Below are 13,288 nucleotides of genomic sequence, written 5' to 3'. Positions count from 1 at the left end.
CAAGGTTAGGCTGACTGACCTGTAATTACACAGTCTATCCCTTTCTCCCTTTTTAAGCAAAGGTACAACATTGAAAATCCTCCAGCATCACACCTGTAGCCAGAGAGAATTGGAAAATTATGGTCAGAGCCTCCGCTATTTCCTCTCTTGCTTCTCTTATCAGCCTGGGATACATTTCATCCAGGCCTGGTGATTTATCTACTTTCAAAGATGCTAAACCCCTTAATACTTCCTCTCTCACTATGCTTATCTCATCTAATATTTCACCCTCCTCCTCAACTACAATGTCTGCATCGTCCCTCTCTTTTGTGCTCTACCTGCCTTGAGAGTGTTTGATGGGGCAGTGTAGAGGGAGCTTTACTCTGTATCTAACCCGTGCTGTACTTGCCCTGGGAGTGTTTGATGGGACAGTGTAGAGGGAGCTTTACTCTGTATCTAACCCGTGCTGTACCTGCCCTGGGAGTGTTTGATGGGACAGTGTAGAGGGAGCTTTACTCTGTATCTAACCCGTGCTGTACTTGCCCTGGGAGTGTTTGATGGGACAGTGTAGAGGGAGCTTTACTCTGTATCTAACCCGTGCTGTACCTGCCCTGGGAGTGTTTGATGGGACAGTGTAGAGGGAGCTTTACTCTGTATCTAACCCGTGCTGTACCTGCCCCGGGAGTGTTTGATGGGACAGTGTAGAGGGAGCTTTACTCTGTATCTAACCCGTGCTGTACATAGAAACATAGAAGATAGGAGCAGGAGTAGGCCATTCGGCCCTTCGAGCCTGCTCCGCCATTCAATGAGATCATGGCTGATCATCCAAATTCAGTACCCTGTCCCTGCCTTCTCCCCATATCCCTTGATCCCTTTAGCCTTAAGAAATATATCCAACTCTTTTTTGAATATATTTAATGAACTGGCCTCCACCGCCCTCTGTGGCAGAGAATTCCACAGGTTCACCACTCTCTGGGTGAAGAAATTCCTCCTCATTTCAGTCCTAAATGGCTTACCCCTTATCCTATGACCCCTGGTTCTGGACTCCCTGGCCATCATAAACATCCTTCCTGCATCTAGTCTGTCCAGGCCTGACAGAATTTTATAGGTTTCGATGAGATCCCCTCTCAATCTTCTAAACTCCAGTGAGTATAATCCCAATCGACACAATCTCTCCTCATACGTCATTCCTGCCATCCCAGGTATCAGCCTGGTGAACCTTCGCTGCACTCCTTCCATGGCAAGAACGTCCTTCCTCGGGTAAGGCGACCAAAACTGCACACAATACTCAAGGTGCGGTCTCACCAAGGCCCTGTACAACTGTAGCAAGACATCCTTGTTCCTGTACTCGAACCCTCTTGCTACGAAGGCCAACATACCATTTGCCTTCTTAACCGCCTGCTGCACCTGCATGCTTACCTTCAGGGAGTGTTTGGTGGGACAGTGTAGAGGGAGCTTTACTCTATCTAACCCGTGCTGTACCTGCCCTGGGAGTGTTTGATGGGACAGGGTAGCAGGATCTTTACTCTGTATCTAACCCGTGCTGTACCTGCCCTGGGAGTGTTTGATGGGACAGTGTAGCGGGATCTTTACTCTGTATCTAACCTGTGCTGTAGCTGCCCTGGGAGCATTTGATGGGACAATGTAGAGGGAGCTTTAAAATAACAACAGAAAATGCTGGAAAAACTCAGCAGGTCAGGCAACATCCGTGGAGAGAAATTTGAGTTGACGTTTCGGGTTGGACCCTTCTTCAAAACTGGAAAGAAAAGAAACTAGATTGGAGGCAGGGCTGCGATCGGACAAAAGAATAAAAGAAACAAAAGAAGTAAAAGAGATTAGAAGCTAGACGAGATGGTAATAGGCTGGGATTAGGTGTAAAGTGTACTGGCAGGGCAAAAGATAGCTGCCAGGTGTGAGAGAGAAACAAAAGGAAAGGGGGGGGGGGAAAGGAGTGGAACAATTACAAGAGAAAATGAAATGGGGGCCGAGCTTATGATCTGAAATTGTTGAACTCGATATTGAGTCCGGAAGGCTGCAGACTGCCTAATCGGAAGATGAGGTGCTGTTCCTCGAGTTTACATTGAGCTTCCGTGGAACAATACAAGAGGCCAAGGACGGTGAGGTCCGATTGGGAATGGAGCGGTGAATTAAAATGACAGGCGACCGGAAGCTCGGGGTCACCCTTACGGACTGAACGGAGGTGTTCCGCAAAGCGGTCACCCAATCTGCGTTTGGTCTCCCCAATGTAGAGGAGACCGCATCGTGAGCAGCGAATACAGTATACTAGATTGCGAGAAGTACAAGTAAATCGCTGTTTCACCTGGAAGGGGTGTTTGGGGCCCTGGACAGTGGGAAGGGGGGAGGTATAGGGGCAGGTGTTACATCTCCTGCGCTTGCACGGGAAGGTGCCGGGCGAAGAGGAAGGGCTGTTTGGGGTGATAGAGGAGTGGACTAGGGTGTCTCGGAGGGAGCGGTCCCTGTGGAATGCTGAAAGGGGAGGGGAGGGGAAGATACGTTTGGTGGTGGGATCACTTTGGAGGTAGCGGAAATGCCGGAGGATGATCCGTTGAATGTGGAGGCTGGTGGGGTGAAAGGTGAGGACAAGGGGAACCCTATCGTGGTTCTGGGAGGGAGGGGCAGGGGTGAGGGCAGAAGTGCGGGAGATAGAACTGACACGGTCGAGGGCCGTGTCAACCACAGTAGAGGGGAATCCTCGGTTGCGGAAAAAGGAAGACATGTCTGAAGCACTGGTGTGGAAGGTGGCGTCGTCGGAGCAGATACGGCGGAGGCGGAGAAACTGGGAGAATGGAATAGAGTCCTTACAGGAAGCGGGGTGGGAGGAAGTGTAGTCCAGGTAGCTGTGGGAGTCAGTGGGCTTGTAGTAAATATTGGTCGATAACCTATCCCCAGAGATGGAGTCGGAGCTTTACTCTGGTGTCCCCCAAGGATCTATCCTTGGCCCCCTCCTATTTCTTATCTACATGTTGCCCCTTGGTGACATCATCCGAAAACACAGTTTCCACATCTATGCTGACGACACCCAGCTCTACCTCACTACCTCTTCTCTCGACCCCTCCACGGTGTCTAAATTGTCAGACTGCTTGTCCGACACACAGTTCTGGATGAGCAAACATTTTCTCCAATTAAATATTGGGAAAACCAAAGCCATTATTTTCGGTCCCCACCACTAACTCCATCCGTCTCCCTAACATCTGTCTGAGGCTGAACCACACTGTTCGCAACCTTGGTGTCATATTTGACCCTGAAATGAACTTCCGACCACATATCCGCAGCATAACAAAGATCGCCTATTTCCCCCTCGTAACATCGCCCGTCTCCGCTCTTGCCTCAGCTCACCTGCTGCTGAAACCTCATCCATGCCTTTGTTACCTCTAGACTTGACTATTCCAACGCACTCCTGGCTGGCCTCCCACATTCCACCCTATGTAAACTTGAGGTCATCCAAAACTCGGCTGCCCGTGTCCTCACTCGCACCAAGTGCCATTCGCCCATCACCCCTGTGCTCGCTGACCTACATTGGCCCCCGGTTAAGCATCGCCTCGATTTCAAAATTCTCATCCTTGTTTTCAAATCCCACCATGACCTCACCCCTTCCTATCTTTGTAACCTCCTTCTGGCCCACAACCCCCCCGAGATATCTGCGCTCCTCTAATTCTGCCCTCTTGAGGATCCCCGATTATAATCGCTCAACCATTGGTGGCCGTGCCTTCTGTTGCCTGGGCCCTAAGCTCTGGAATTCCCTCCCTAAACCTGTCCGCCTCGCTACCTCTCTTTCCTCCTTTAAGACGCTCCTTAAAACCTACCTCTTTGACCAAGCTTTTGGTCACCTGCCCTAATTTATCCTTATGTGGATCGGTGTCAAATTTCTTGTCTTATTTTACTCCTGTGCAGCACCTTGGGACGTTTTACTACGTTAAAGGTGCTATATAAATACAAGTTGTTGTTGTATCTAACCCGTGCTGTACCTGCCCTGGGAGTGTTTGATGGGACGGTGTAGAAGAAGCCTTACTCTGTATCTAACCCGTGCTGTACCTGCCCTGGGAGTGTTTGATGGGACAGTGTAGAAGAAGCTTTACTCTGTATCTAACCCGTGCTGTACCTGCCCTGGGAGTGTTTGATGGGACAGTGTAGAGGGAGCTTTACTCTGTACCTAACCCGTGCTGTACCTGCCCTGGGAGTGTTTGATGGGACGGTGTAGAAGAAGCTTTACTCTGTATCTAACCCGTGCTGTACCTGCCCTGGGAGTGTTTGATGGGACAGTATAGAGGGAGCTTTACTCTGTACCTAACCCGTGCTGTACCTGCCCTGGAAGTGTTTAATGGGACAGTGTAGAGGAAGCTTTGCTCTATCTAACCCGTGCTGTCCCTGCCCTGGGAGTGTTTGAAGCTCACAGTAGGTGCTCGAAATGGAAAGCACCGACATCCCTCACCTTGATGAGCAACAAGTTTACAAGCTGTTTTTTTGCTATAAACAGGTCCATACACTGTGCCAGAAAGATGTTGTGATTTGGAAGTTGCTAAGACTGGAGGAGGTGAAGTTGAATGTCTCCCAACAGGTTGAGTGGATCAATCTCCAAACACAACCAGAACATCTCAAAGTCCTGAGCGAACGGATCGAGCAACTGAACCAGAACGTGACCGGTGTGCATGAGGAATTGAAGGGAGCCGTGGCCATGATTTGAAGCTGATGGGGGAATGGGGAGAGTAGATGGATTGGCAGAGGGCCAAATGTTGGAATGATCATCTGCCTACTGAAAGGGCTAATGTGTAGATGTTGGGATCAGGCTTGGCCTCAGTGCCCCTCCCTCCTCGCCCAATAACTCACTGGGCTCGGTGCCCCTCCCTCCTCGCCCAATAACTCACTGGCCTCGGTGCCCCTCCCTCCTCGCCCAATAACTCACTGGCCTCGGTGCCCCTCCCTCCTCGCCCAATAACTCACTGGCCTCGGTGCCCCTCCCTCCTCGCCCAATAACTCACTGGGCTCGGTGCCCCTCCCTCCTCGCCCAATAACTCACTGGGCTCGGTGCCCCTCCCTCCTCGCCCAATAACTCAGTGGGCTCGGTGCCCCTCCCTCCTCGCCCAATAACTCACTGGCCTCGGTGCCCCTCCCTCCTCGCCCAATAACTCACTGGGCTCGGTGCCCCTCCCTCCTCGCCCAATAACTCACTGGGCTCGGTGCCCCTCCCTCCTCGCCCAATAACTCTGGGCTCGGTGCCCCTCCCTCCTCGCCCAATAACTCTCTGGGCTCGGTGCCCCTCCCTCCTCGCCCAATAACTCTCTGGGCTCGGTGCCCCTCCCTCCTCGCCCAATAACTCTGGGCTCGGTGCCCCTCCCTCCTCGCCCAATAACTCACTGGGCTCGGTGCCCCTCCCTCCTCGCCCAATAACTCACTGGGCTCGCAGATTGGAGGTCAGCCAGTACCCATCGAAATACACCCTGAGAGTCAGTAACTGGGACCGTGGGTGTGACTGGAATGAAGGACAATAGGGTTAAAAAAGCCTGGGCACATGGTGGAGTCCCACTTAACTGTGGTGGGAGTCCACGGGAATAGCTGGACTTGAGCCTGGTGCTAATATCACCAGGATGGTGGTGTGGGAGCAGAGTCCCAGCCCACTCGTTACAAGGCCATCTAGGCGAAGGTGTGGGCAGCAGGGTGAGGAGGTCCAGCGTACGTTCGCTCAATATACTTTCATTCTGTTTCAGCTCCAAGTCTCCCTTCGATGCAGATCAGCTATGAGGATCTTAAGGAGTGTGAGGCAGAAATCCAGGTAACTGACCATTGTAGCAGATTATTCACAGGCTGTGCCTGATCAATACTGTGGGTTCTGGCCTGGCCCTGAGCTCTCTCTCTCTCCCTTCTTCCTCGCACTCTTCCCCTCTTGCTCTCTCCCCCTCTCGCTCACACTCGCTTTCTCCCCCCCCTCGCTCGCTTTCTCTCGCTCCCTCCCCTCGTTCGCTCTCTCTTCCCCCTCTCGCTTTCTCTCCCTCCTTGCTCGCATTCTCTCCCTCTTGCTTGCGCTGTCCTCACTCGATCTCTCTCCCCTCTTGCTTGCTCGCTCCCTTTGCTCTTTCTTTCTCCGCTCTCCCCACCCTTGCTCACGCTCTCTCCCCCGTCTCTTTCTCGTCCCTTGCCCGCACTCTTCCCCTTCTTGCTTGCTCTTTCCGACTTGCTCTCGCTCTCCCCATTTCTTGTGGTCTTTTTTTCATCCCCGTGGATGCCTCATCCCATTTTTCTCTTCCCTTGCTCAGGCTGAATCTGTCCATGAGAAACCTCTGTTTCCTGTCCAGCATTGAGCCAGAACAGATTCCAATCATCACCAGACCCCACACTACTGAAACCCCTGCCATGCTCGTCCTCATCTTCCAGTCCATGGCCTCAACTCTCTAATCTGCTGCTGCCTTGCTGTAATGGTTGGTCCTCTATCGCCAGCCTTTAAATGCATTCCTGGCACAGGGGCGAGCCTCAACCCCTGGATCAGCCCCCTCATGAGTTCCAGCTGTTGTTGACTCGGTCCTAACATTGTCTCCTTTTGTTGCAGTCGGTTGTGGACTGCTCCTCTCCAGCAGGATCACAGATGGGGGAGCAGAAGTCCGCCAGGTGCTACAGCATCAGTGGGGGCGAGTTGCAATAGTCCAGGGCGGTGCAGGCAGAAGAGCAGCTCAGTCATCTAACATATGCCAGCCAATTACAAGAGGAAACGGAAAGCATGGAAGAGTCCCTTTTAGATTTTCAGATGGCAAGTGAAGTTTATTAAACATGCCTGAAATAAAAGCTGAAGTAATGAGTGCAGAGTGGAAGAATTTGTGAACACTCTCCAGTGTATGGGACACTGGGCTTTGTAATTAGAGGAATTGAATACAAAACCAAGTTATGCAAATCACTGGTTAGGCCTCAGCTGGAGTAGTGTACAATTATTGTGGACACCACACTTTAGAATGTCAAGGCACAGAAGAGATTTTTTTTTAATGATGCCAGGGATGAGGGAGTTCAGATATATGGCGAGGTTGGAGAAGCTGGGATTGCTCTCCTTCGAGCAGAGAAAGTTAAGTTTAAGGGGAGACCTAATAGAGAGGTATTCAAAATTATGAGGGGACTCGATAGGGCAAGTGGGTCAGTAACTTAAAAGAATTAGAGGAGAAATGAAAAGTTTCTTCACATGGAGGGTTGTTAAGATCTGGAATGCACCAACAGTGACTACACTCCAAAAGTACTCCATTGGCTGTAAAGCGCTTTGAGATGTCCCGTGGTCGTGAAAGACGCTATATAAATGCAAGTCTTTCTTTCTAATACCTAGTTACAAAACCCTTCGCTATCACGATAGACTTAGGCAGCTACGTCTGTTTACTCGGTCTCCCCGCAGTTTGCGTTTGACTAAAGTATTTAAAATGATGAAGCAATTAGACTGTGTACATGCAGAGATTATTTGAATTCCATTCACCGGCCCTATCGCCATATCCCTTGATGCCCTTAGTAGTCAGAAATTTATCGACTTCTGTTTTGAATATACTCAATGACTGAGCCTCCTCAGCCCTCTGGGGTAGAGAATTCCAAAGATTCACCACTCTCTGAAGAAATTTCTTCTCATCTCAGTCCTGAATGGCTTATCCTGAGGATGTGGCCCCTGGTTCTAGACTCCCCAGCCAAGGGAAACATTCTCCCAGCATCCACCCTATCGAGCCCTGTAGTAATTTTGTATGCTTCAATGAGATTCCCCCTCATTCTTCTGAATTCAAGAGAATACAGGCCTAGTTTACTCAATCTCTTCTCATACGACAGTCCCGCCATCCCAGGAATCAATCTCGTGAACCTTCGTTGCACTTCCTCTATGGCAAGTATATCCCTCCTTAGGTAAGGAGACCAAAACTGTACACAGTACTCCAGGTGTGGTCTCACCAAGGCCCTATATAATTGGAGTAAGACTTCTTTACTCCTGTGCTCAAATCCTCTTGTAATGGAGGCCAGCATACCATTTGCCTTCCTAATGGCTTGCTGCACCTGCACATTCACTTTCAGTGACTCATGTACAAGGACACCCAGGTCCCTTTGACAATCTGCATTCCCCAATCTTTCACCATTTAGGAAATACTCTGTCTTTCTGTTTTTTCTACTAAAGTGGATCATTTCACATTTATCCACATTATATTCCATGTTCTTGCCCACTCACGGAGCCTGTCGCGATCCCCTTGAAGCCTTTTCACAACTGACACTGCCACCTCGCTTTGTGTCATCAGCAAATTTGGAAATGTTACATTTAGTCCCCTCATCCAAATCATTGAGATAGATTGTGAATAGCTGGGGCCCAAGCACCGATCCTTGCGGTACCCCATTAGTCACAGCCTGCCATCCTGAAAAAGACCCGTTTATCCCTACTCTTTGTTTTCTGTCTGTTAACCAATTCTCAATCCATGCTAGTATATTACCCCCAATTCCATGTGCCCTAATTTTGTTCACCAACCTCTTGTGTGGGACCTTATCAAAGGCCTTCTGAAAATCCAAATACACCAAATCTACCGGTTCCCCTTTGTCTACTCCACTAGTTACATCCTCAAAGAACTCCAATAGGTTTGTCAAACAGGATTTCCCTTTCATAAATCCATGTCGACTCTGCCCAATCTTACTATTAGTTTTTAAGTGCCCAGTTATTGCATCCTTTATAATAGATTCCAGCATTTTCCCAACTACTGATGTGAGGCTAACAGGTCTGTAGTTCCCCGTTTTCTCTCTCCCTCCTTTTTTTAAATAGCGGGGTTACATTTGCTATCCTCCAATCTGCAGGAACCGTTCCAGAATCTATAAAATTTTGGAAGATGACAACCAATGCGTCCACTATCCCAATGGCAACCTCTTTCAAAACCCTAGGATGTAGGGATTTATCGACTTTTAGTCCCATTAATTTTGCTAGTACTGTTTTTTTTACTAATAATTTCTTTAAGTTCCTCATTCTCACCACACCCTTGGTTTTCTCGTATTTCTGGGAGGTTTTTTGTGTCTTCCTCTGTGAAGACGGAAACTTTCTGGTATCCGGCACTGACGGGACCGAGCTGGTGCCGTACTATCAAAACTGCCGTAGAAACCAGCGCTTTTGAGCTCCGTGTGAATCAACAAACCCTGTTGCGCTTCAAAACAGTCGGCCGCAGCTTAAAAGCGTCTCTGTAGCTAAGCAACAGCTTCAGCTAGACCTTGCAGAGCCTGACTGGAAAAAAAAAAGCAACAAGTAAAAAAACTTATAGGAAACGGCTCCTGAATTTTGCCGGTAGATAGAGCTTTCCAGACATTTAACCTCCAGTTAAACGAAAGTTTCCTGTACTTAATTTCTCTGCCATTTCCTCATTCCCCATTATAAATTCTCCCGTCTGACTGTAAAGGACCTACATTTACCTTTGCCAGTCTTTTCCTTTTCACATACCTATAGAAGTTTTACAATTCATTTTTATATTTTTCGCTAGTTTGTGCTCATATTCCATTTTCCCTTTCTTTATCAATTTCTTGGTCCCCCTTTGCTGATTTCTAAAAAATCCCAATCCTCAGGCTGACCGCTTTTTCTGGCAACTTTATAAGCTTCCTCCTTTGATTTAATACTACCTTTAATTTCTTTTGTTAGCCATGGAGTGTACAAGTTACATAAGCATAGACTAGTTTAGATGTCAGGATTTTTTTCTTTTCCCAGAGGGTTATTGTAAGAACGCAGGGCAACAAATGTAATCAAGGAATCAGACCCACCTTGAGCACCGTGTCCAGTTCTGTGGTCACTAAGACAAAAGGCACACATTCAAGTGCTGGAGGCAGTGTTGAGAGGAGCCACGAGGCTGGTCCTTAGTGTTAGGGGTCTGAATTATTGGGAAAGACTGGGGAGACTTGGGCTATCACCCTATAAATTCAAACAAACCCATTTCAATTAGTCCGTCAGCTCCCAACCACACTATCTAATTAACTCCTGGTCAGTGACCTACTTCCAGTTGACTGACATATACTGCCAACTAACTTGCAAATTATTTCAGTTTGATTTTTTTTTAAAGTCTGTACTACCTACCCACAAGTATTTTTGAAGTGGAGTCACTTTTGTAATGTGGGAAACATGGCAGCCAATTTGCTCACAGCAAGCTCCCACAAACAGCAATGAGATAATGACCAGATGTTTTTGTTATGTTGATTGAGGGATAACTCCCCTGCTCCTCTTCTAAATAGTGCCATGGGATCTTTTACGTCCACCTGAGAGAGCAGACGGGGCCTCAGCTTAACGTCTCATCCGAAAGACGACACCCCCAACAGTGCAGCACTCCCTCAGCACTGCACTGGATTGTCAGCCTAGCTTTATGTGCTCAAGTCCCTGGACTGGGACTTGAACCCACAACTTTCTGACTTATAGGGGACTGTGCTACCAACTGAGCCACAGCTGACCTTGCCCTTGAGAAGGTTGTGGTGAGCCGTCTTCTTGAACTGCTGCAGTCCGTGTGGTACTCCCACAATGCTATTAGGTAGGGAGTGCCAGGATGTTGACCTAGAGCCAATGAAGGAACGGCAATATATTTCCAAGTCAGAATGGTGTGTGACTTGGAGGTGGTTGTGTTCCTGCTGCCCTCGTGTCGCATTGGAACGGTCATGGTTTAGAGAGCTGGGTTCGATGTTTGGGAAGTATTTCTCTTCACAGAGTCACGGCCCTCTGGAACAGCTGATCGAAGAGTGCGCAAAGTATGGACTTCAACAGACAGCACCCCCAATCCAAGGGTGATTGCAGGTTACCTGGGATTAGCAGAATGTTAAAGGACCAGTCTCCTGGAGCCTTAAAGAGTCAGAGGAAATTCCCAGTTCTTCCTAGGTTGGCCACAGATCCCCCCCACCCCTGTTTTTTGACCTCCCAGGAGATCGAGTCTGGGGGAAGGGGGTTGTCTGGATGGGCCAGGTTTGATGCATTCAATGGTCTTTTCCTGTCCATTTTGTACATTAAAAAAAATCAAGTGACTGGTCAGAAATTAGGCCAAGTTAGGAGGTCTGAGAAAAGCTCAAATCATTACACACCGAACCAGCTCCAGAAATACATCCTCTGTCACATTTATTTGGATTCTTGGAATAGTTTCCAATCTTTGTAAAATCATTTATTGTAAACATTCTCATTCCGATCACGTTCGGACAATTCGCAGCCTCACGGTGCGCACCGCACGTAAAATACGCAGCCACACAACACACAACCTCACGGCCGCATACAATACACAGTCTCATGGCACGCACAATACGCCGCCTTACAGCGCACACAACACACAAACTGTTGGGGCAAAATACGCAGCCTCAGTGCCACACGTTCAATGGAGTAAGGCCGCACAATACGCAACCTCACACTGCAGAGCTTGATTCAGATCACTTCTTCCTTCGAAGAACCTTTTCTTGTTACCTCGTCCAATCATCAACCTCTGTACATTTTGGCTTAAAATCTTGAAGAAAAATAAAACTTTACCTAAAAAACCAGTGGCACCGTCCTGGTCAGACTGCGCCGTGGCTCAAGGCCTGTGACCAGCCCCCCCACTCGCTGTGTCAAACTACATTCTTATCCAAGACTTCAATTTAGACAAAAGAATAAATAAAACCATGGTGATATGCAGCAGGCATCACACAGTGTTAACAAAACCTCAAAAAAACCACCAGAACTAGTCTCCCCTCAGCTACAGGGGCTGGCCAGGAGATTTCACCAACAGGACTTGGCTTTAATCGAGACCCCCCCTTCAGAGTGCGGATTGGGCATCATCATCTGCACCGACTCAGTCTCCTTCCACTGTCTCATAGCCCCACACACACACACACATTCCACCCCAGATATTAAAAAAAACCCACTCGGTACAGATTCAGAAACTACAATTTTGTCTGTATGCAGTTTGGTATCAAGTTATTAGGCACAAAATTAATAACCGAAGAGTAGAAAATAATCACTACGCAAAATGAGAGATCAGTCTGCAGGAATCAGTGGGGATTCCACATAGCAGCTCATCGAACTGTGGGAAACTGCGACAGTGTGCTTCAGTTAGGAAATCTACAGAATCACACAAACACACACACGCATACAGATACACAAACTCTCACTCAGGCAATACACACCGACATACAGACTGACATACTCGCAAAAACAGACTCAGACACACACCCACATACAGACTGAGACACACTTGTGCAGCAGTCACTGTCGATCAGTTATTCCTATCATTTTGCTCATTTCATGCCGTTAAAGTCCCATTCTGTCAACTTTCGTCCTTCAGACAACGCAGCCCATGTTAAAGGGCAGACGAATAATCCGTAACAGCTGCAGGTGAAGTCACCGAGACTCCTCCGGGATCTGCAGTAAGTTCACAGAGACTGTCAACTCGGAATGATGGAAATGTCTCACATAAAGACCGTCGTATATGGTAAAGAGTTTTAAACTGCTTCCCAATTTGGGAGGTCAAATGTCTCATGGGTCCAGGTGACTGTTCTCCTCAGCGTGCTGGCACAGGTGCTTGGGGACATCCTGGGAAAATCAACAGACAAAGCTTCAATATATCACAGACGGTAAAACAAGGGTGAAAGCCAGCCAGCTGACCAACCCGCAGTGCCCGACAGGTGAGATAGCAACCTCCAGGTACTCGTTACTATATATAAACCTCCCCCCCAATTAGATTCCAGTCTGTAACTCACTCTAGCTATCTGTTATTCTATATATAAACCCCCTGTCATCCCAGATCAGATTCCAGCCTGTAACTCTCTGTATTACTGCAATTCCCCCTCTCAGGTACAAAGTGCTAACTGGGATAACCCTGACAGCAGTGTCCTGGTGCTCCAGGTTTTTAACCAGTCATTGAACTCCTTCAACCCCCTTTCTCCTCCCGCCCTCACTCCCTCCGCCCCCCTCCCTCCTTCAAACACGCTCCGCTCCCTCCAACACTCGCCCTCTTGCCTCACCTGTTTGGACCCATTTTTCACGGTGAAGAATGCCTCACAGTAGCGCCAGCGACACTTCAGGGTCTGGAGAGAGGGGTTGTTGTGGTCAGACAGCAGGTGATGCTTCAGGTGCTTCAGGACTCCAAAAATCAAAGTACAGCCAGACCACTGCAAGGGAGCCGAGGCGGACAGTTAAAGGGGCAAGAGAGAGAGCATCCTTAGAATAAACCAGCAGGACTCAACACTGGCTCTCCCAGCATCGTGCGCACACACACACATTCTCGAAACACATCAGCCTCCTGAATGAATCAACACACGGAAGAGAGTCTACCATCAGGGTACAGGGAAACAGGCAGAGATACCGTGTGAGCGAAGCATAGCAGCACCC

General features: G+C 48.7%; 2 protein-coding genes across 2 annotated transcripts in view; one reads left to right on the top strand and one right to left on the bottom strand.

Moving 5' to 3' along the window:
• Nucleotides 1-6,867, top strand: part of heatr4 (HEAT repeat containing 4) — a 102,002-nt gene extending 95,135 nt beyond the window's left edge. The window contains exons 5-7 of the mRNA XM_086003826.1: nucleotides 4,475-4,640; nucleotides 5,703-5,767; nucleotides 6,539-6,867. Coding sequence (XP_085859952.1) covers nucleotides 4,475-4,640; nucleotides 5,703-5,767; nucleotides 6,539-6,631 — 324 coding nt within the window. The 3' untranslated portion in view covers nucleotides 6,632-6,867. The remainder of the gene's footprint in view (nucleotides 1-4,474; nucleotides 4,641-5,702; nucleotides 5,768-6,538) is intronic.
• Nucleotides 6,868-11,025: 4,158 nt separating this feature from the next.
• znf106a (zinc finger protein 106a) overlaps nucleotides 11,026-13,288 on the bottom strand; it is a 91,920-nt gene continuing 89,657 nt past the window's right edge. The window contains exons 20-21 of the mRNA XM_086003825.1: nucleotides 12,922-13,068; nucleotides 11,026-12,490 (exon numbers count right to left, since the gene is read on the bottom strand). Of these exons, the coding sequence (XP_085859951.1) occupies nucleotides 12,434-12,490; nucleotides 12,922-13,068 (204 nt within the window). The 3' untranslated portion in view covers nucleotides 11,026-12,433. The remainder of the gene's footprint in view (nucleotides 12,491-12,921; nucleotides 13,069-13,288) is intronic.

Source organism: Somniosus microcephalus, chromosome 12, assembly GCF_052327205.1.
Source record: "Somniosus microcephalus isolate GS21.2 chromosome 12, FLI_Smic_1.0, whole genome shotgun sequence".
NCBI lineage: Eukaryota > Metazoa > Chordata > Chondrichthyes > Squaliformes > Somniosidae > Somniosus > Somniosus microcephalus.
This window is presented reverse-complemented; position numbering and strand designations above follow the sequence as displayed.